Genomic DNA, 23,930 nt, shown 5'->3' with positions numbered 1-23,930 from the left:
AGAGGGGTCTCTTGTGCTAGGTGAGTATCTGCAGCAGTGTGAGAGGAGAGCTGGGGAGAGGGGTCTCTTGTGCTAGGTGAGTATCTGCAGCAGGGTGAGAGGAGAGCTGGGGAGAGGGGTCTCTTGTGCTAGGTATCTGCAGCAGTGTGAGAGGAGAGCTGGGGAGAGGTGTCTCTCGTGCTAGGTGAGTATCTGCAGCAGTGTGAGAGGAGAGCTGGGGAGAGGGGTCTCTTGTGCTAGGTGAGTATCTGCAGCAGTGTGAGAGGAGAGCTGAGAAGAGGGGTCTCTTGTGCTAGGTGAGTATCTGCAGCAGTGTGAGAGGAGAGCTGAGAAGAGGGGTCTCTTGTGCTAGGTATCTGCAGCAGTGTGAGAGGAGAGCTGGGAAGAGGGTTCTCTTGTGCTAGGTGAGTATCTGTAGCAGTGTGAGAGGAGAGCTGGGGAGAGGGGTCTCTTGTGCTAGGTGAGTACCTGCAGCAGTGTGAGAGGAGAGCTGGGGAGAGGGGTCTCTCGTGCTAGGTGAGTATCTGCAGCAGTGTGAGAGGAGAGCTGGGGAGAGGGGTCTCTCGTGCTAGGTGAGTATCTGCAGCAGTGTGAGAGGAGAGCTGGGGAGAGGGGTCTCTTGTGCTAGGTGAGTATCTGCAGCAGTGTGAGAGGAGAGCTGGGGAGAGGGGTCTCTTGTGCTAGGTATCTGCAGCAGTGTGAGAGGAGAGCTGGGGAGAGGTGTCTCTCGTGCTAGGTGAGTATCTGCAGCAGTGTGAGAGGAGAGCTGGGGAGAGGGGTCTCTTGTGCTAGGTATCTGCAGTAGTGGTAGAGGAGAGATGGCTTGGGGGGAGGGGGGGGGTCTCTCATGCTAGGTGAGTATCTGCAGCAGTGTGAGAAGAGAGCTGGGGAGAGGGGTCTCTTGTGCTAGGTGAGTATCTGCAGCAGTGTGAGAGGAGCGCTGGGAAGAGGGGTCTCTTGTGCTAGGTGAGTATCTGCAGCAGTGTGAGAGGAGAGCTGGGGAGAGGGGTCTCTTGTGCTAGGTGAGTATCTGCAGCAGTGTGAGAGGAGCGCTGGGGAGAGGGGTCTCTTGTGCTAGGTATCTGCAGCAGTGTGAGAGGAGAGCTGGGAAGAGGGGTCTCTTGTGCTAGGTGAGTATCTGCAGCAGTGTGAGAGGAGAGCTGGGGAGAGGGGTCTCTTGTGCTAGGTATCTGCAGCAGTGTGAGAGGAGAGCTGGGGAGAGGTGTCTCTCGTGCTAGGTGAGTATCTGCAGCAGTGTGAGAGGAGAGCTGGGGAGAGGGGTCTCTTGTGCTAGGTGAGTATCTGCAGCAGTGTGAGAGGAGAGCTGGGAAGAGGGGTCTCTTGTGCTAGGTGAGTATCTGCAGCAGTGTGAGAGGAGAGCTGGGGAGAGGGGTCTCTTGTGCTAGGTGAGTATCTGCAGCAGTGTGAGAGGAGCGCTGGGGAGAGGGGTCTCTTGTGCTAGGTATCTGCAGCAGTGTGAGAGGAGAGCTGGGAAGAGGGGTCTCTTGTGCTAGGTGAGTATCTGCAGCAGTGTGAGAGGAGAGCTGGGGAGAGGGGTCTCTTGTGCTAGGTATCTGCAGCAGTGTGAGAGGAGAGCTGGGGAGAGGTGTCTCTCGTGCTAGGTGAGTATCTGCAGCAGTGTGAGAGGAGAGCTGGGGAGAGGGGTCTCTTGTGCTAGGTGAGTATCTGCAGCAGTGTGAGAGGAGAGCTGGGAAGAGGGGTCTCTTGTGCTAGGTGAGTATCTGCAGCAGTGTGAGAGGAGCGCTGGGAAGAGGGGTCTCTTGTGCTAGGTGAGTATCTGCAGCAGTGTGAGAGGAGAGCTGGGGAGAGGGGTCTCTTGTGCTAGGTGAGTATCTGCAGCAGTGTGAGAGGAGCGCTGGGGAGAGGGGTCTCTTGTGCTAGGTATCTGCAGCAGTGTGAGAGGAGAGCTGGGAAGAGGGGTCTCTTGTGCTAGGTGAGTATCTGCAGCAGTGGTAGAGGAGAGCTGGGGAGAGGGGTCTCTTGTGCTAGGTGAGTATCTGCAGCAGTGGTAGAGGAGAGCTGGGGAGAGGGGTCTCTTGTGCTAGGTATCTGCAGCAGTGTGAGAGGAGAGCTGGGGAGAGGTGTCTCTCGTGCTAGGTGAGTATCTGCAGCAGTGTGAGAGGAGAGCTGGGGAGAGGGGTCTCTTGTGCTAGGTGAGTATCTGCAGCAGTGTGAGAGGAGAGCTGGGAAGAGGGGTCTCTTGTGCTAGGTGAGTATCTGCAGCAGTGTGAGAGGAGAGCTGGGGAGAGGGGTCTCTTGTGCTAGGTGAGTATCTGCAGCAGTGTGAGAGGAGAGCTGGGAAGAGGGTTCTCTTGTGCTAGGTGAGTATCTGTAGCAGTGTGAGAGGAGAGCTGGGGAGAGGGGTCTCTTGTGCTAGGTGAGTATCTGCAGTAGTGGTAGAGGAGAAATGGCTTGGGGGGAGGGGGGGGGGTCTCTCATGCTAGGTGAGTATGGGAGAGGAGACAGAAGGAGAAGGAATATGAGGTGTGCAGAGCAGAGACCTTAGCTGTTTTTTTTTCTCTCTGAAGTCCCTTTCATTTCCTCTGCAGACAAACATCAGCACAAATTGTCCAATTTCCCTCCCGCTCATTCACTTCATCACCCAAAACAGCTCTGTAATAATGAACCCAGCAGCCAACAGCTGCCATTAAAGAATCATTCCGCTGTGTGAAATAAGCAGTCTCTCCAGCGGGTCTGCTGCTCTGCATAGAGTGCTCATATTTTCAGCAGCTGGCCGAGCTGCAAATAATTGGTTTAAGTAGACAGTGGCCTCTTTACTATGTAATAAGCAAGAGAAGGATTTTCTACCAGGAGCCCGAGATTTGTATTCCCAAGGAAAAAGTTGGACCTGAACTCAGAACTTCCTCTCTGCTCTAAAAGATAAGCAACAGCATAATATCCTTTACAGAAAAACATGTCTTTGTTACACCTGACACAAATCCTGCAATATATATGCAGTGTGTCTTCTTCCTGCTTTCATGGAAGCAGGCATATTGTTAACATCCTGTGTTTACAGATTAGCTACTCTGCTGAGGCAGCCAGCTGACACAGCTAAGAGATCAAATTACACTTATGATTAGTCACAGATGAGTGGGAATTAGACAGGCGAATCACTCTAAGTACATACAATGTGCCTTTCTATATGTTTTCCTTCTGTCCTGTGCAAGAGTACAGGTCCACTTTAAAGGACAACTTTAAATATAAATTTAAAATACAGTACATTTGTACACATGCATGTAAGAAGTACTTTTCTCCCAGAGTGCAGTGCACTATAAATTCCGGGCAGACTCCAGCGTGTTCCACTCTGTACAGCTAGGCCCTACCACGCGGAGGCAAGCCCCGCAGGCCAGCATGTGAAGGGCATCCTGCACCGCAGCCGTACTCAGACTGTCACCTCCAGGAAGCAAGACTCCCCCCTGGACTCACTGGGCAAGCACCTCGGAGACCATCATCCACAGACTGATCCTCAGCCAGGGTAAGGTCCCCCACCTTCCCCTCTGCCTGTTATGCTGCCCTACTGTTGGCTGCTTCCCTGGCCCCCCACTCATGCTGCTCCCTTTTACCTGCTTGTAGCCACTGATCTCTTTCTGTGCCAACTGCACGCCGCTGGTCCCTGTCGATCTCTGTGCTGTGCCTGATCTCTTTTGCTGAACTTTCTTTTGCTGCACACCTTCAACTTTTACAGCTGTGCTGTCTTAATGACCTGCGCGAGCGATCAGCGTTTTTGATGAGGCATGCCATGTTCCGTCAACCCTCGCTGGTCCCCCACCACCCCTCGCCTTCAAACCTGGGGCCGGAGCCCACCCACGCCACCTGCCAAGCTCATCACATACACCAGGGAGCAGCTCCTTGAGTGGGAGAAACGCAGCCCTTGGTCCCCTGAGGACTGTCTCCTGTCTGACCAGGTCTGGAACCACATCCAGAAATTACTGGCTTCTGCTACAGGATCCCGCGCAAGTCAGCATCGGAGGGGATGTCGCGCTGGTGCCCGCTTGAGGCTAATGAAGAAAGGACTGCAATCAGCCATCCCCTCAATCCTCCTGGCAAATGTCCGCGCCCTCCCCAACAAGCTTGACGAACTGCGCCTTCTCTGCGACAGGAGGGATCTCGGCAGGAACACTCCGGCCCTCTGTTTCACAGAAACATGGCTACGCAAGGACATCCCTGAGGTTGCCCTCCATCTCCCTGGCTTCAACCTCATCCGAGCGGACCGCGACCTGACTCTCTCTGGGAAAAAAAGGGGTGGTGGTATCTGCTTCTACATCAGCTCCTCATGGTGCTCCACCACGTCAGTGCTCGACTGGAAGTGCTCCCCAGACCTTGAACTCTTACTCATTAACTGCAGGCCGTCATACTCGCCAAGGGAGTTTTCCTCTTATGTCCTCGTCGGAGTGTACATACCCCCTGATGCTGAGGCCAAATCTGCCCTGCGGGTCCTCAGTGAGACCATCTCACAGTGGGAGACGTCTCTCCCAGACTCTCTGTTCATCGTCATGGGCGACTTTAACAGAGCCAGCCTCCGCCAGGAGATGCCACGCTATCACCAGCATGTAGTCTGCCCCACTAGAGGCCCGAACACCCTTGACCACTGCTACACGGCACTGAAAGATGCATACAAGGCCGTGCCATGGGCAGCTCTTGGCTCCTCAGACCACTGCATCATCCATCTTATCCCAACCTACAGGAGGCGCCTGGAATCGGCAAAAACAACTCTCAAGTTGTGATGATTTGCTCAGCTGCCTGTGCAGACAGGCATCCCTTTGACCATTGTGTAAGTTTGCATGCTGCAGGACTCTGGAAAGAAGAGTTTCTGTCAGTTTTGCAGCTTGTGCTTGCAGAGGAATTTGCATACGTTGTCATGCAAATTGCCTGGCCACATTCATTGGAGGCGTGTACTATAAGTACTATGTCTTTCCCACAATGCTTTGCTGGTCATTTCCCTTCCTTGCTCAGTTCCTGATGGACACTGCTGGAGTGTCAGCCATTGCTATCTAGTATAGTTAATTCCTGGGGGTTGCTTTTGGCTCCCCTTCTAGCCCAGTCAGGTTGTATTATCTGTATTGCCTGTTCTGTCTTGTCTTGCCTGTTTGCCATTGTCCTGTCCCTATGGTGGTTGACAGGAAATGGTTCTGATCTATGTTCTTGGAGTATAGCTGGTGCAGCGGTTGCTACCAGCTATCTCTTCTGTTCTGTTTCCTGGGATCGCGCTAGCTACTTTGTGCTAGCGCTGGGGATCCTTCTGTTCTGTTTCTTGGGATCGCGCTAGCTACTTTGTGCGAGCGCTGGGGATCCCTCTGTTCTGTCTTGTTGGTCGCGATTGCGCTGTCACCAACGGCGGTTGATAGCGAATCGTTCTGTCTTGCTGAGATCGCACTAGCCGCTAGCGTTAGCGGCTGTGGATCTTTCTGATCTATGTTCCTGCTTGGATCACACTTGCTCTGGCGGAAGAGCGGTGGATCCTTCCTGCCTAGTTCTTGTTTTTCGTGTGTCTGTCTTGTCCGCTGCGCTTGCTACAGGCTCGGTGAGGTAACCGTTAAGCAAGCGCTCGCGTCCCCTGTTTCATGTTTGTCTGTTTATGGTTAGTTAGGCGTGCTTGTCTCTATTGTGCTTATCACGTGGAGATCGCGCATAACCGCGTGCACTGTTGCGAATGAGTGCGGTGTTCGCGGTTAGCTAGCGGTTGTTATTTTCCGTATCTCCTTATTGTATTTGCTGTGCCTTTGCTACCCTTGTATTCTATTCTGTTCTGCCTTGTGTCACGTCTCGCGATCGCACCTCTCGCGATCGCGTTCCTATTTCGTATCTGCTGTTGTGTGTGCGCGGTCGCGGAGTGGTGACTGGATTGGCGCACACACATACAACCTATCCCTTTTGCTCAATCTCATTCGCAATCGCCTCTCTTGCGATTGCGTTCTGCGCTTCGTACAATTCCTGTCTGGCACTTGTGGAGGTACAGAGGATTGGTTCCTCTGCACTCCCCAGCGCCATCTGCCGACAGGAATTTCCCTCTACAGGTGCAGAGCACCTTTTGCTGGGTTCCTGCAAATTATACGCTTGTGGAGGATCTCCGCCGTGTCAGCGCACGCGTTGTGCGCTGATCACTGGGAAAGTTCCACAATCGTGACAGAATGACCAGCCCAACCCAAAACCCCAGTGTAGACGGAATTTCCGATTTGTACGATTTTGTCGAATATGGCTCTTGTACCTTTAAGAGATTTAAAAAACTTGAACCTGAATCAGCAGACGAATTTTTGTCTGAGTGTACGAAACTGTTAGCGAACCCTGAATTCCAATGCACCCCAGTGTCTACCTGGGCCCCCCAAATGGTCTACATTCTGTTGGGGGGCGAAATGTCAATGTGGGGTTATGATGTGTTAGATCATACCACCCTGAGTCAAAGACCCCTGGAATTCTTGGCCTTTTTAATTCACAATTGGCTGAGATTACCTCAATTACCATACCCCCTTAATGAGTTGTTGTCAGCAGCTCAATCAGCTGTTCCATCTACTCTTTCATCCATAAAGCAGCCATCCAAAGCCTCTAAGTCTAAACGTAAAAGATCTAGGAAGGCTTCCCAGCGGAAAGATCCGTTGCCCATGGCAACCACAGATAGAGAGGTTATTTCTGTCAAGTCTGAAATGGGCAAAACCATGCAGTATGATAATGATGTTTATAATGCATCTGCTGATCAGTTTCCAGGTTTTCTGCCCCAATCCAAAGCTTATGTGGATCCTGCTATAGGTAGGATCGCACACTACATTAAAGCAGTTAAAAAATCTGTTCTTGTTCCTGAACTTCACCCCTATGGAGATTATTTGGATACTGGCCTGTTTGAACCCCCATTTGCTTCCTGGGATGTTGGGGCCTTGCTGGAGGAATTCGATTTTGATTGGAAAGCCTTTTGCGATTTTTACATCGCAAAAAGCGAAGATGTCTTGAATGCTTGTCTTGACTCTATGTACCTTCTGATTGATTCCGATGAATGTGACAAGGATGATGTGGATCTGGTGATCTATGTATGGCAAACGATTTTGGATGAGTTGCACACACACCAACCAATTGATTCCAATAAAGAGACATCGTTGTCGGATGATTGTTCCTGCCTTTCTGGGGTAAAGCATGAGAGTCTTGACTTTGTGCAATCTGAAATGAATGAGTGTGCCGCTGTGGTTGATTCCTGTGCGAATCCTGAAGGATTCGCTCCTGACAGTGTGCAGTTTGAATCTGTGCGATCTGATGCCTGTTTCTCGGATGTTCCTGCAGATTGTGATCGGCATGAGTCTGCCGGTTTCCTCAAGGATGTGTGGGATCCTTTGTCATTTAGAAACAGATCTTTGAGATCTTCTGTCTGTGACCCTGCTATGGGGAAAGTTTCTCGACTGTGCAGCGTCAAAAGTAAAATTAATATGCCTAATAAAGCTTGTCCTGTTGATGTCACTATTTCTTCTGCAGATGAGTCTCTGTCTCACCCTGTTCACACCTGTAAGGGCCCGTTGCCTGGGGACAGTTGCTCCAGCATTTCGGTCCTAGATGCCTTGCAGTCTGCTCCGCAGATCGCGGAGGTTTGCGCTATAGAAGCGTCAGTTTCACAACCTAAAGTGAATTTTGATTCGCAGGTTTTGCGTTCTGATTCCTCGGATTTGACATTGTTAGCCGAATCTAAGAGTGAGACAGCGCTTCGGTTTTGCGAATCTGATGCTGAACCCTCTTTGCCTTATTCAGAGACACTTTCTCTGAACCTGCCCTGTACCATGAATAACAATATGATGTCCAATCACACTGACATTTGTGAGTCCCTTTCTTGCTCTGAGGGAAGTTTTGACTCTCCACCCTGTACTCTGGATGAGTCAACATTGCCTTGTACAATATCTCCTGCCCTGCCCCTAGAGGCTCGTCTAGGTATTGCTGCTATTTTTACTTGTTTTTCTGCAGTTTTGGAGTTACAAGCTAGTTTGACTGCCACACAGAATTCTGGGTACAGTGAGAATGAAGTTAGGGAGTCAGTGTGTGTTCCAGTAAATATACCTGTACATTCCCCTCATGATGAGATCCAGTCTCAGGTTATGGTGGAACCATTCCTGGGACATCTGCCCTGTCCACAAAATAAAGTTCCAGTTTTGCCCTGTAACATGGATAGTTCAGAATCCTTTTTAGAAAACTTGAAAAATGATGCTCCTGAGGTCTTGTTGGATGTTCTGGAGGTCTCCGAGTTCCTCCCAAAGGGTGCAGAACTTGTAGGAGATGTCTCCTGCCCCCCAAGTTCTTCTGAGGGGTTACCCTCTTCCGTAGGCATTGCTGCCTTGCTGGCTACCTTTTCAGCTCTGATGGAGCTTCACTCATATGTAGTCAAAGATGATATTATTGTCACAGAAATTTCTGAATTTGTATCCGAGTCTTCTTTTGGAAGTCCAGTGCCTGTGACCTCCACTCATGATGATTCTCTGTCCGGTACTGGTTTTGGTCTTGTCGTGCTGGACTCTGAGGTTGGCAGTTCCCCGACATGTCCTGAGGGTTCTCCTGTGCTGGTGTACCCCAGTGTGCTCTGTGACCCAGAAAGCCCAAGTGTGTCTCGGTTACCAGCGTACTCAGATGCTTCCTCGGTGGAGACATGCTCTGATATGGCCTGCCTGCTTGCATGCCCAGAAGTGGTCCCTGAAAGTCTTGATCTTGATGGGTGTCCTAGTAATTCTGAATCCGGAATTGTCATTGGTTCCATGGGGGTTCTTGGTAATTCTCCATGTGAGCCTGGTGATTGTTCTGCCCTCTTGGGATCTCTGTGGAGCTTCAAAAGGTTCTGGGAGATTCCGGGAGAAATTTTGCTTGGTACACTGGATAAGATCAACGGTGGCTTTTGTGTTGTAAGGGACACTTCGAACAGGTATTGTGGCAGGTTTGGTATTTTCGGACGCTCCGTGGAAGGTGGTGGGTATTGTCTGGAGGGTGTCGATGGCTTCTTCTCTGGCGTTCACAGTCCTGATGGGTGTTATACTGAGACTGGTAGTACTGATGGGCATGTTTCGGTGGCTTCTGTTTCCGATGAGGTCGGTTTCGGGTGGACTGACTCTGGAATTGGACCTTGTCGGGCTGCCCCGACCTTCATGAGTCTTCAGTTTGAGTCTGTTGCTAATAGCAGTTTTGGGGGTCGTCTGGAATTCGACCCTGGAGGGGGGGGTACTGTGATGATTTGCTCAGCTGCCTGTGCAGACAGGCATCCCTTTGACCATTGTGTAAGTTTGCATGCTGCAGGACTCTGGAAAGAAGAGTTTCTGTCAGTTTTGCAGCTTGTGCTTGCAGAGGAATTTGCATACGTTGTCATGCAAATTGCCTGGCCACATTCATTGGAGGCGTGTACTATAAGTACTATGTCTTTCCCACAATGCTTTGCTGGTCATTTCCCTTCCTTGCTCAGTTCCTGATGGACACTGCTGGAGTGTCAGCCATTGCTATCTAGTATAGTTAATTCCTGGGGGTTGCTTTTGGCTCCCCTTCTAGCCCAGTCAGGTTGTATTATCTGTATTGCCTGTTCTGTCTTGTCTTGCCTGTTTGCCATTGTCCTGTCCCTATGGTGGTTGACAGGAAATGGTTCTGATCTATGTTCTTGGAGTATAGCTGGTGCAGCGGTTGCTACCAGCTATCTCTTCTGTTCTGTTTCCTGGGATCGCGCTAGCTACTTTGTGCTAGCGCTGGGGATCCTTCTGTTCTGTTTCTTGGGATCGCGCTAGCTACTTTGTGCGAGCGCTGGGGATCCTTCTGTTCTGTCTTGTTGGTCGCGATTGCGCTGTCACCAACGGCGGTTGATAGCGAATCGTTCTGTCTTGCTGAGATCGCACTAGCCGCTAGCGTTAGCGGCTGTGGATCTTTCTGATCTATGTTCCTGCTTGGATCACACTTGCTCTGGCGGAAGAGCGGTGGATCCTTCCTGCCTAGTTCTTGTTTTTCGTGTGTCTGTCTTGTCCGCTGCGCTTGCTACAGGCTCGGTGAGGTAACCGTTAAGCAAGCGCTCGCGTCCCCTGTTTCATGTTTGTCTGTTTATGGTTAGTTAGGCGTGCTTGTCTCTATTGTGCTTATCACGTGGAGATCGCGCATAACCGCGTGCACTGTTGCGAATGAGTGCGGTGCTCGCGGTTAGCTAGCGGTTGTTATTTTCCGTATCTCCTTATTGTATTTGCTGTGCCTTTGCTACCCTTGTATTCTATTCTGTTCTGCCTTGTGTCACGTCTCGCGATCGCACCTCTCGCGATCGCGTTCCTATTTCGTATCTGCTGTTGTGTGTGCGCGGTCGCGGAGTGGCGACTGGATTGGCGCACACACATACAACCTATCCCTTTTGCTCAATCTCATTCGCAATCGCCTCTCTTGCGATTGCGTTCTGCGCTTCGTACAATTCCTGTCTGGCACTTGTGGAGGTACAGAGGATTGGTTCCTCTGCACTCCCCAGCGCCATCTGCCGACAGGAATTTCCCTCTACAGGTGCATAGCACCTTTTGCTGGGTTCCTGCAAATTATACGCTTGTGGAGGATCTCCGCCGTGTCAGCGCACGCGTTGTGCGCTGATCACTGGGAAAGTTCCACAATCGTGACACAAGTCCACCAAAGTGTGGTCAGACGAGGCCAAGCTCCAACTTCAGGCCTGTCTTGACTGTACAGACTGGAAGTCATTGGAATCGCCGGATCTGGACGAGTGGGCAGATAATTTTGCCTCATACATCAGCTTTTGTGAGGACTCTTGTGTACCATCCAAATTCTTTAAGGTCTACCCAAATAACAAACCGTGGTTTTCCAACAAACTACGGCAACTCCGGAAGCACAAAGAGGCTGCACACAGGTCTGGCAACCAGGAGGACTACAAAAGGGCAAGAAATGACCTAAAGCGAGAACTGAGAGCTGCCAAAAAAGGGTACGCTGAGAGGTTAAGGCATAGCCTGCGCTCAAATGACTCACGTGCTGTATGGAAAGGGCTCAAGGCTGCCACTAACTACAAGCCTCCCCCCCAACACGCAGCACCCAGCACTGAACTAGCGGAGGATCTTAGCAAGTTCTACTGCAGATTCGAGGGTCAGTAATCACCTGGGGAGCACCTAACTACACCTACTCCCCCCCCGGGCCCCAGAAATGACGCCACAGACCAAAACACCCCTTGGTGGTGGGGGAGGCCGAGGTCCTGCGCCTCCTGTCGACACTTAATGTCAGGAAAGCCCCTGGCCCAGACGGCGTGTCCCCTATCTGCCTAAAAAAAACCTGCTCTCAGCAACTTGCTCCTATCCTCTCCTCCATCTTTTCCAGGTCACTAAAGGAAAGCAAGGTCCTCACATGCTTCAAAAGGTCCACCATCATACCGGTCCCCAAGAAGCAGGGTGTCTCCGACCTTAATAACTTCAGGCCCGTGGCACTGACGTCCGTCATCATGAAAACCCTGGAGCGCGCGGTCCTATCCACCCTGAAGCTCTCCACCTTGCCCCTTCTGGACCCCTACCAGTTCGCCTACAGGGCGAACAGGTCCACGGACGATGCCATAAACATCTGCCTGGAGCTCATCTATGACCACTTCGACAGACCAGACACGTACGCCAGAATACTACTCCTGGATTTTAGCTCGGCCTTTAATACTATCTGCCCACGCACTCTCCAGGATAATCTAACTGCACTTGGTGTCCATCCTGGCCTACGCCTGTGGATCACGGACTTTCTCACCAACAGGACACAAGTTGTCAAGCTGGGCGATATCCACTCAAAAGTAATGACAACAAACACTGGGGCACCACAGGGCTGTGTCCTGTCACCACTGTTGTTCTCTCTCTACACGAACAACTGCAGATCTGTGGCAGACTCTGTTAAGGTCATCAAGTTCGCTGATGACACCACCATTGTCGGCCTGGTCACCAAGGATAATGTCCAGGAGTACTGTCAGCAGGTGGAGAGAATCTGCCAGTGGTGTAGGGAGAACGGCCTAGTGCTAAACACTGCAAAAACTGTGGAGCTGGTCATAGATTTCAGGAAGTCTGCTTCCACCCCTCCTCCCATTTTCATCGAAGGCATGGAGGTTGCAAGAGTACCATGTGCTCGTCTTCTGGGCACTACCATCTCCAGTGACCTCAGCTGGAGTGCCAACATCACTGTTATCCAGCGGAAAGCCCAGCAGAGACTTTACTTCCTACGCCAACTCAGGAAATTTGGCATGGCCCAGGAGATTCTTACAAACCTCTACTCAGCCACCATAGAATCGATTCTCTGCTCTTCAATCTTGGTCTGGCATGCTGGCGCCACAGACAGCGACAAGTACAAACTACTAAGGGTCATCAAGTCGGCGGAGAGGATCATTGGGGGAACCCTGCCCCCACTTGCCCACCTACACAACACAAGGCTGCAATCTGGGGCACTGAGGATTGCAAATGACCTTTCCCACCCAGGCAACAGCTACTTCAATCTGCCCCCATTGGGCAGGAGGCTTCGGGCCATATCAACAAAGACCACGAGACACAAGAACTCATTCTTCCCCTCGGCTGTCAGGCTCCTAAACTCCCTCCAAATACTCCCATCTGCACTCCCACCTCCCTCAGCGAGCCACAGTCTGAGCTGTGGCTCTGCCATTCACTTTGTCCACGACCCAGGACTGACTAACTTGTAAGACTGGTCCTTTAGTTATCTTGTGTGCATACAGGAACCACAAGATTATCTGTTATGTCACGTCATGTTCGATCCATGTAAACGGTTATTGTTGTCCCTCTTCTTGATGTCTTTTGCATGCATGTGAACCTATTACATATGTCTTCCTCTTGAGCTATGTATTGTGCCAAATCCAATTCCGGGCATAACCCTGTTATGCTTGGCGAAATAAATGATTCTGATTCTGATTCTGAAATTCCTTTTCTACTGTGCTCCTTTCAACAGCAGACAGTAAAGATCTGACAGGTTTTGGAATAGTCAATCTCCTTATGAAGGGTTCACAGCATTTCCTTATTTTTTTACAAAAGCACTCCCTGGAAATGATCTACTGTATATTCTGGCCAGCTCCCTGTTCGCTCGCACACTATTCTAACATTTGACTGAGCGTCTGTGGTTCACGAAGTGCTTTTGAAAATAAAGAAAGAAAAGAGAACCCTGAGAATCCCCCATGAGGATATGGACTTGTCTAAAACCTGCCAGAATTGTAAAACCTACCATATGAAAGGAAATGTATAGTACATTTTACTCTGGAACAGATGTACAATTTATAAATATGAATAAACATGGATTTAAAATTTTAACATTTTTTTGCAATCCTTTTCCTCATTTGTTTAGTCGACTCCAACTGTTTGTGACCATATGTACTTCTGCACGCCAGAAGTGTCTGTCAATCACCGCTTCTTTCAGCTGTTGCATAGGCATGTTCATAGCTTCACATATGCAGTCTATCTATCTTAGCCTCAGCTGTCCTCTTCTTCTTTTCCTCTCAATTTTCTTCTCCTTATGTGATCAAAGTATTCGAGTTTTAAAGAAAACCTGAAGCGAAAATAATCTTATGAGATAGTGAACTGTATGTGTAGTACAACCAAGAAAGAGAAAATTAGCAGCACAGATATGAGTCTCATATTGTTTGTAAAAAAGCTATATAACTGAAAATAAAATTATGAAACGCTTTTCTTTGCTACTAATGTTCTATTCATTATCCGTACTACGCATACAATTCATTATATCATACTTTTTTTCCGCTTCAGGGCCCTTTCGCACCGGGGCGGTGCGGTATTTTTACTGCACCCCACCGCCGGGCGATGAAAGTCTATGGAGACTGTCATACTTCCGTGATACGATGCGATGGAAGTGGCATTTTCGCTGTATCCCTGACGCAGGTCCAAAACGATAATAACGTTGCGGTGATGCGTCTCCTTGCGGCGATCTGCATCGTCCCAGAAGTCATGTTAGTCTATGGTGACACGTGGATTTAAAAAAAAATTACAGACAGATGTTGCACGTGTGGAATAGTGTTTTAACAATATGTTTCCACATACCCGAAGCAGGAAGTGATGGAAAGTCACTTCCTGCTTGCCTGGTGGCCAGACAGGATACATCACGCAAGAGCGATGCGGTGTGATGTGGTGCCATGGAAAACCAGCCTCTGGCCTTATTTCTTTAAGTATTTACTGGTTAGATCTTTTGGTAGTCCAGGGAACTCTCAGTAGCTTTCTATACACGTACAATTCTGAAGTATCGATTTTTCTAAGCATTACCTTATTTACTGTATAGTCCAACTTTCACAGCCATATGTTACTACTGGGAAGACCAGAGCTCTAACTATCTTGATCTTTGCTAGTAAAGTAACATCTCTATTTTCCCGATAGCGGTCCTTTAAAGCCTAGGTTCTCAACGTGTGGTACGCGTACCCCAGGGGGTACTTCTGAGGGTTCCAGGGGGTACTCGGGCTTGATATACTTAACCAAAAATAACAAATGTAGAGTTTTAGAAAATGATAAATCTTATTTAAACAGCACCAAATTAGTATTTTAGCTAATTAAAAGCAATAGTAAATGCTTGGAAATTGTTTAGAACCAATTATAATGTACTACAGTTAAATATATATTTGTCAAGGGGTAAGTGTGATAATGTTTACCATGCTAGGGGGTACTTGGTGAGTACAGGGTTTTAAAAGGGGTACATACCAATAAAATGTTGAGAAACACTGCTTTAAAGCACACTTGTAATTAGAAAACATATAATGGCAGTATTTTATTCAGTTGCCTCGCCCTGGTGTCACACCGGCCTTATGGACATCTTTGCAGAGATCCCTGCTGAGTCCACAGTGCTAATTAATGAGCAGAAAAGGCTTTTCTTAACATGCCAGTGGCCCAGAGATGGAGCTAAATTTAGCCTATCACAGCTTCTAGCTGCTGGTTAATAACCAAGCTACCAGCAGCCCAGCCAGTGCTTGCGCATTAAAGGGGAACTGAAGAGAGAGGTATATGGAGGCTGTCATGTTTATTTCCTTTTAGACAATACCAGTTGCCTGGCAGCCCTGCTGATCCTCTGCCTCTATTACTATTAGCCATAGCCCCTGAACAAGCATGCAGCAGATCAGGTGTTTCAGTGGTTCAGACTTATAAGTCTGATCTGACAAGACTAGCTGCATGCTTGTTTCTGGTGTTAATCAGATACTACTGCAGAGAAATAGACCAGCAGGGCTGCCAGGCAACTGGTATTGATTAAAAGGAAATAAACATGACAGCCTCCATATACCTCTCTCTTCAGTTCCCCTTTAAGTCCCGACCCGGCCCACTGGAAGAGGATCCCAGGGCGCTTTTAGGCACGCTACGGGGAAAGGTGGTGGGCATCAGGACAGGAGGTAGTATATGCCTGCTCCCCCCGTTTCTCCAAAGCTTTTGATCTCTGGTATCCTTTAAGCTATCACCCCATCCCATCTAAATTTCCAGTTCAGTGAGATCAATCATTTTGATTGGTGGGCATGTTGGGGCACTGAACCAACAGGAAACATTAAAGAGAAACTCCGACCAAGAATTGAACTTTATCCCAATCAGTAGCTGATACCCCCTTTTACATGAGAAATCTATTCCTTTTAACAAACAGACCATCAGGGGGCCCTGTATGGCTGATATTGTGGTAAAATCCCTCCCACAAAGAAGTTCTGAGTAGGTACTCTTGGCAGTTTCCTGTCTGTGAACCTTGCTGCATTGTGGGAAATAGCTGTTTACAGCTGTTTCCAACTGCCAAAAAAACATGCAGCAGCTACATCACCCGCCAACAGTAAAAATGTCATCATGTAATAAATGTCAGAATGTAAATCAGGTATTTAAAAGATTTTACAATAGGCAAACACTGACTAAATTATTTATACATAATTATTGTAAAAATGAAGCACTTTTTTATTACATTTTTTTCACTGGAGTTCCTCTTTAACCACTTGCCGACCGCACGCTTATACCGTGCGTCGGCAAAGTGGCAGCTGCAGGACCAGCGACGCAGTACTGCGTCGCCAGCTGCAGCTTAATTAATCAAGAAGCAGCCGCTCGCGCGAGCGGCTGCTTCTTGTCAAATCACGGCGGGGGGCTCCGTGAATAGCCTGCGGGCCGCCGATGGCGGCTCGCAGGCTAGATGTAAACACAAGCGGAAATAATCCGCTTTGTTTACATTTGTACGGCGCTGCTGCGCAGCAGCGCCGTAAGGCAGATCGGCGATCCCCGGCCAATCAGCGGCCGGGGATCGCCGCCATGTGACAGAAGACAGCCTGTCACTGGCTGCACAGGACGGATAGCGTCCTGTGCAGCCCAGATCTCCGGGGGGAGCAGGTAGGAGAGGGAGGGGGGAGAATGTCGCCGCGGGGGGGGGCTTTGAGGTGCCCCCCCCGCAACATGCCAGACAGGAGGAGCGATCAGACCCCCCCTGCACATCATCCCCCTAGTGGGGAAAAAAGGGGGGCGATCTGATCGCTCTGTGTGGCCGCGGATCTGTGCTGGGGGCTGCAGAGCCCACCCAGCACAGATCCAAACAAACAGCGCTGGTCCTTAAGGGGGGGTAAAGGGTGGGTCCTCAAGTGGTTAAGTAGTGTATGGCCAACTGTTATAGACCAGAGGTAGCTGGAAAAATTCCTGTGTTATCACAAAGTGGTCCTATAAAAGTATTACTTTCCAATAAACTGGCTTCTGGTCTTCAGCTAAGAGGTAAGTGACAACGTACTGGCCCATTTTAAACCTTCTACTTCCACCTTCTACCTTCCACTCGCCTTCTCTGAGGTGGGCATCTTGGTACCGTTTAATACATCTACTCCCCTTTTTTTGTTTTTGGAGAGCGGCCACCATCCAGAAGACATCTTGTGGACTTGGGTGTGGACAATTTTCCCCATCTGCCTTCACAGTGGTTGTCTTGGCGACAACCAGAGTTTGTGAACATCTACATTTTCTTTATTGTCTTGTGGCCACAAAAAACTACAGTACTTGCTTTCCATTCTGGCTCCTGTGTTTTTGAGGTCTTTATGTTGTGCATTGAAGGTGTACCGGCTGCCAATGCTAACCTTTCAGAAACATAAGGTTTGGAAGAGTGTACATTTAAGAAAGCCCCAATGAAACTTGAGCAGGAACATTGCTGGTAGTTATTGGATAGTAATAGTTAGTATATTGGTATTATTACTGATATTTTTCTAGCGGCTGTTCTGGATAGTGCAATAATGGTAATTTTACCAATATTCCACTATCACCTTATCTTATTCTATTCTCACAAGGACCCAAGGTGCGTAACCACAGGGGAGCAGCCACTCAACTGTAGCGGTGGGCCAGAGCAATAAGGGGCCCCAACCACTGCCTCACTCTCTCCAGTAAAGGGGTTCATCCTTCAAATCAGGTGTTTTTTAGTTACATAGTTATTTGGGTTGAAAAAAGACATACGTCCATCGAGTTCAACCAGAGAACAAAGTACAACTCCAGCCTGCTCCCTCACATATCCCTGTTGATCCAGAGGAAGGCGAAAAACCCTTACAAGGCATGGTCCAATTAGCTCCAAAAGGGAAAAAATTCCTTCCCGACTCCAGATGGCAATCAGATCAAATCCCTGGATCAACATCATTGGGCATTACCTAGTAATTGTAGCCATGGATGTCTTTCAACGCAAGGAAAGCATCTAAGCCCCCTTTTGTGGCTACACTTGCTATGGGTGTGACAATATGAAGTCCACACTTGTTTTATGATCCCTGCAAGATGGGCCCCTGGGCTGTGAGGGTCACCAAGGGTTGGCAAAGGAAGGGGTAGAGACATTGAGAAGCCCATCAAGGTTTTGCAGGGGGCCCTCATGATTTGTAGTTACAGCCCTGCAAGGACCCTCTTACATGTATTTCTAAAGGTGTCCATACATGGTACAATTTTTTTTTTTTTTTCGATTAGATAATTTTGTTCAATTATTCTGTTAGATTGAATATAAAGATTTTTCCATAGATGTCCGATCAGATTTTTATCAAAAAAACTGGATAATCAAAATTTTTTGATCAAAAAAAGAAATATTTTTTTTTTTACTTCTATTTGATTCGATCGTTTTGGTCGAATAAACTGGAAAATCTAAATTTTTATTGTACTGTGTATGAGTACCATAACACTAGCCTACCCCCTACCTACGGCTAGCTCTAAACCAGGCATGGGCAAACTTGGCCCTCCAGCTGTTAAGGAACTACAAGTCCCACAATGCATTGCGGGAGTCTGACAGCCACAGTCATGACTCATATAGGCAAATGCATTGTGGGACTTGGTAGTTCCGTATACAGCTGGAGGGCCGAGTTTGCCCATGCCTGCTCTTAACTCTCCAATCTACGCCTAACATTAACCTCCCCCATCTAGTGGTCATTTGGGTGCTGGGGAAAGCTACTAGCAGAATATTGGTAAAATTACCAATATTATACTGTACTAAGCAATGGTTACTACGATAGTAGAATTTGGGTAATTTCTACCAATTTTTTACTATCACTAAACCTATCCCTATTCTATTGTTGTCTAATCCTAACTGACCCCCCCTCCCTTCCCCCACCTCTTCCAATGCAATCTTCCCTGATATCTGCACCGCCAAACACATCCTGGGCCACTATTTCCTCCCCCCAAATTACCCCTGGCCAGAGCTATAGCTGCAATTATCACTGCGCCCTAATTTTACAGGCTGCGTCTAGGATAATCTGTAACTGCTAAATTTACATTTAGGATACAGCCACGCCCACATTTCTTTACGCTCCTATTCTTTTCTTCGTTTAGAGGGGTCTATAGGAACCATTAGAATGCACCACAGGCATTTTTTTACAATCGCCTGTGGCAGCCTGCCTATAATCCTCTCCCTGGAGATCATCTTTATCCTCGCTTACCATTTACTGCTAACCATTCTTCATCACTAGTGAGCATCGGCCCTCTCCCTCATCTTTAGACCAAGAATGAATCTTATTTTTAGACCTTATAAGAAGTAAGTTCTTTCACAGTTAATTACTCTCCTGAAAATGTTAGTGTGTTCATCCAAGCTGCATCTCATACTATGTTTTGGAACCATCTAAGAGGAGTGAAATGAATACTTTATGAACCATCTGTTGTCAACTAAGTAACTACGAAATATGTTACATTCAAAGAGGAACTGTAAGCAACGATTGAACTTCATTGCAATCAGTAGCGATAACCCCTTTCCCACCAGAAATCTTTACCTTTTCTCCAATAGATCTTCAGGGACATCTGTATGGCTGATATTGTGGTGAAACCCCTCCCACAGTGTGATGTCAGGACCTAGGTCCTGACAGTTTGCTGTCTGTGAACCTTGTTGCATTGTGGCAAATAACAGTTGTTTCCAACTGCCAAGCAATCAGTATCTCCCTCTGTGGATATGTATATCCATAAAAAAAACAACTTTTAGCCTATCAAAATGTTAGTGGGGGGTGTGGGTATAAATAATAGCAGTTGGTGCTGTCCAGTGTTTTTCTTGTCTACCAGATAGTAAAGCTGATGACGTGCAGGCTGATTGTGGATCAAACAACATGAACAAAATACTGTACATGATAAAGACAAAAGAAATACCGAGAGCCCAATATAGTGTAGTATGCAAAACAAAGGGTTGGAAATGAAAAGTATATAGTGTGTATACTCACAAACGTGGGTTACCGCCTAGGCAACCACTGTATAGGCAGGTGAGGAGATTAGACCTGTTCTCACTCAGGATTAAAAGTCGCTCTCTGTAGATAAGGAAATAAGGGGCAACACCCCTCCACCAGAGGTGGATATTGATAATGTAAGAGTGAACAGAGGCGCCAGCAGGATAAAAGGTTCTAAAAGACTTAAAATCCCTCAGGAGGTGGTGGTGGACTCGCCTTCCCGAAGCAGACAACAGGTTAATAATATACTCCAAAACAAACAGTGCAACGCATTTCACGGGTATGTTCCGCTTCCTCAGGCAATAAACAGATAGGAGTACACAGTATAGTCTCAAGGTCACGAATAGCGCCTACATGGCAATTATGGATCCATTACATTGTAAGCTAGCATGGGCAGAGTTCTCTCACCCTTTTGTGTCTTAGAATATGTTGTTTATTTTATAGCTCACACTCTGTTATACATTTTATTCATCAGGTTACATCTGTCATTGTAACCACCAGTTCTGTATTTTGTACCAGTTACCATATTTGATATATATCATTGTCTGTATCATTATGTACCCCTTGTTTGTTTTCCTACTTTGTACAGCGCCACGGAATATGCTGGCGCTTTATAAATTAATAATAATAATCATATCTTGATTTCTGTTCTATTTTTTAACGTCTCACTTTGCAATGTATTGATTTATTTTTCCCCCTTTTCTCTCTAGTTCCTCTTTAAAGAGAAACTGTAACCAAGAATTTAACTTTATCCCAATCAGTAGCTGATACCCCCTTTTACATGAGAAATATAATGCTTTTCACAAACAGAACATCAGGGGGCGCTGTATGGCTGATATTGTGCTGAAACCCCTCCCACAAGAAACTCTGAGGACCGCGGTACTTTTGACAGTTTGCTACAATGTAACAAGGTTCACAGACAGGAAATAGCTGTTTACAGCTGTCTCCAACGGCCAAAACAGCATGCAGCAGCTACATAACCTACCCACAGTAAAAATGTCACCATGTAATAAATGTCAGAATGTAAATCAGGGAGAGGAAAGATTTTACAATGAGCAAACACTGACTAAATCATTTATACATAATTATTGTAAAAATGAAGCACTTTTTTATTACACTATTTTCACTGGAGTTCCTCTTTAAAGGAGCTGTTGGTTCTGTCATCTGTAGCCCTGGAACTGTGCCTCCTGCATTTTTCTGAATCTTTCCAGCATCATTGTTGCTGGTGCACCAATATGAGATATTCTGGAGATTTATTGGTCTGCAAGAATGCAAAGATCTCCAACTGGCATATTTATGTACAGTATTTTTACTTCACGGTTGTCAGTGCTTCCAGGAACAATGGAGGAGGCTTAGATGGACAAATCACATGAAAATCTGAATGTCAAAATACAGAAATCAGCAGCTACTGTCAGAGCCGGGACAAGGTCCTCCAGCACCCAAGGCTGAGACACCAAAGTGTACCCCTCCATCCCTCCCACCCCAGCCGCCACACATTGATTGCTATTACACTAAGAGGCACCCAGGGCCCCCAACCCCTTGATCTCTAGTTATCTGGCTTGCAGTCACTTCCATGTATCCCCTTTTCTTATTTCTCACTGCTTCAAACACAATAAGGGAATGATAGCTGAGTGAGTTGTGCGCCCCCTCCTACACTGCGCCCTGAGGCTGGAGCCTGTCTTGCCTCGGCCTGGCCCTGGCTACTGTATATCTTTTAATTGTTAAAGAGAATGTGAGTTGAAGCTTGGATTCACTTGCCTGAGGAGAGGGAAGCCCCTGGATCCTCTAGACTACAGCACAGGTGTCAAACTCAAGGCCCGCGGGCTGAATGTGGCCCTCAAGAGCTTCCAGTGCTCATCATTGTAAGCAGCAAAAGAAAGACAGTACACTGCCTTCCCATCCAAAGAAGCACATTGGCAACTGGGTTTCTGATTGAAACTGTCAGCTTTAACCAGGTGTAGCAATAACCCACGGGACATCCCCCAACAAAATAAGCGAAGGACACTGAGAATTTCAAAATTTTTATACCAGTAAAATAAGATTGTCCACTTCACATTTTTAGCCCATACAACCTTTACTAGGCATTGAAGGCTGAGTCACATGTCTGTTCTGGTCTGGTGTACTTTAATCTTGATCTTTGGCCTCGTGGGGTCTTTTGGTGACAGTTGCTTTTGTACCCTCACAAAGCTCAAGAATCAAGGCTGATGAATCTGATACAAGGTAAGACTTAACTAACGGAAACAAAAATGGCAGTCTTGGAGTAAGCAGTGATGGAGGCATCCATACTGGTATGGAACAGACCACAGGTGAGGTAGGCAAGAAGGTAGAGAGCACTGTTATTTGCAATGGGATAGTAACTTTGGTGTTGTAGGTCACCATTGGTTTCCCAGAAGCCAACAGCCTTGTAGCCACCACGTACATCACCAACATCTTCCAAAAAATCTACAACTAATCAGGTTGTTAAGACTTAACTTGTGCTGGACTGGACTTCTCTAGAAATCCGAAAGTAGTTCTGATTAATTAATCGGGGAGACCATTTACAAAGTGGAGACAATGCTTTGACAGTCGGTGTAGTCCCTTATCTGCTCCATCCTGCATTTCCAGAATCTGTGATCATAGCATGGTTGTATGTGCCTGTTCTCATGTCTCCATATGATGGCTGCTTTGAGGAAAGCCAGACCTCCTCGCCTTTGATCCACTTTTTGGCAGTTACTCCTCCAACCCTCTTTAGTGTCATGGTCCGAGCACTGTTGGTGGAGATGTCCATGAGGTACACACACAGTCTTGTTGAGGATTGAGAGTCCCCCAAGTCATATAATCCTGTGTGAAGGTCAGTGATGCATCATCCATGGGTGCTGGTGCTCCGTTCACCCTGTAGCCAGTACGTCCTAACTTTTCCTTTGCCCTGAAATAAAGAGTTTTTAGGGTATGAGGGTGATTGAACTAGAAGTGTAGAAAAAGTGGAGCTCATATATAATGTCTCCATTACCTTCATCTCCACGTCCCCTCTTAACTCCAATTCAAAGCAGTTGAATTCTTCTAAAACATTCCGCGTGGTCGTGGAGACATGAATCTTTAGTGCTACAAGACATAGTATTATAGATCAGAAAACGTAGACATCAGCCATAATTCATCATCTATGAAGACAGAACACTTGGCCATGATGACAGAGATGTCATACACTGAAAAACATTATGGAATAAAAGAACTTGGGAGAAAGTACTTGTTTTGAAACCCTTACAGGACCATGACTGGATCTCACCTTCTCCATTGGATTCCATGCGGGATGCTGTGTTGACTGTGTCTCCAAACAGGCAATATCGAGGCATCTTTAAGCCTACAACACCAGCACAGACAGGACCTAAGGGAAGGGGGACAATAATCACGACAAGGAAAAAGTGTCCATAGTGGCAACAGACAATAACCAAATGATTGGAATTTGTGACATGACTTCATCTATGAATTTGTTTTGGACAGAATGAAGAAAATGTGAAGTTGAATCATCTTTTAGTAGATATGTGATGAAAGTTCTTCACTTCTTTGGGTAGTGTTAGTTAGATTTTGTCTGTTTGTTGGCTCCGAATCTGCAGACCAGTGCTGGTATATGATGCAGAGTTATGGACACTTAGGAGACGAGAGGAAGAACTCCTAGTGAGAAGTGTTGGTGTTGGAATTTGGCCGATTCGAAACACCCAAATACTCACAACTGCCACTGCCACTGTTTACTAGTTTGCAAGTCACGTTGTGTTTCACTTCCAGTTTGGAAGGAGGAAGTATCAGAGTCATGTGAACGTTCGTTTCACATGAGTGAAACTCAACGTGACTCGCAAACCAGTGAACACCTCCTGACCCTGTCCGCTTGTTCGGTGCTGAACAGTGGCAGTCAGGAGTATTTGGGTATTTTAAATCAGCTATGTTGAATTTGACCATGGCTACTAATGAGAACAGAGGTAAGGATGCTATGATGGATATGATGGGTCGCTCTTTGAGACAGAAAGAAAAATCAAGATATCAAATTGTGGGTGTGGCTTGTATCACTGACAAGATACTGAAAGAGTCGAGGCTCACATGGTATGGGCATACTCAGTGATCAGCGTCATATATTGGGAAAATCGTGAAAGCAGGCGGCTCAACGTGGTTTGGTGGGACATGAAAAAGCTGAGTCTCACAACTGAGAATTCCCAGGAACAAGCATGAGCTCCACATATCAGATTCTGAAATCCAAGTAAAACTTGCATGCCGCGGCTGGGGCGTTCCATCTCTCTAATGCTTCCTCCTTTAAACTCAGAAGGTGGAAGTATTAGGGGGACTTGGAACGGGACAT

General features: G+C 47.5%; 1 protein-coding gene and 1 long non-coding RNA gene across 3 annotated transcripts in view; one reads left to right on the top strand and one right to left on the bottom strand.

Annotated features, from left to right (window-relative positions):
* Window positions 1-23,930, top strand: part of LOC137532191 (uncharacterized) — a 242,214-nt gene that overhangs the window by 85,354 nt on the left and 132,930 nt on the right. The gene's annotated exons all lie outside the window — the stretch shown is intronic.
* NPR1 (natriuretic peptide receptor 1) overlaps window positions 21,612-23,930 on the bottom strand; it is a 173,042-nt gene continuing 170,723 nt past the window's right edge. The window contains exons 20-22 of the mRNA XM_068252423.1: window positions 22,869-22,967; window positions 22,596-22,687; window positions 21,612-22,511 (exon numbers count right to left, since the gene is read on the bottom strand). Coding sequence (XP_068108524.1) covers window positions 22,449-22,511; window positions 22,596-22,687; window positions 22,869-22,967 — 254 coding nt within the window. The 3' untranslated portion in view covers window positions 21,612-22,448. The remainder of the gene's footprint in view (window positions 22,512-22,595; window positions 22,688-22,868; window positions 22,968-23,930) is intronic.

This window comes from Hyperolius riggenbachi, chromosome 9 (assembly GCF_040937935.1).
Source record: "Hyperolius riggenbachi isolate aHypRig1 chromosome 9, aHypRig1.pri, whole genome shotgun sequence".
In the NCBI taxonomy this organism is placed as follows: domain Eukaryota; kingdom Metazoa; phylum Chordata; class Amphibia; order Anura; family Hyperoliidae; genus Hyperolius; species Hyperolius riggenbachi.
Note: the sequence above shows the minus strand (reverse complement) of the source record. Positions and strands in the feature narration are given on the sequence as shown.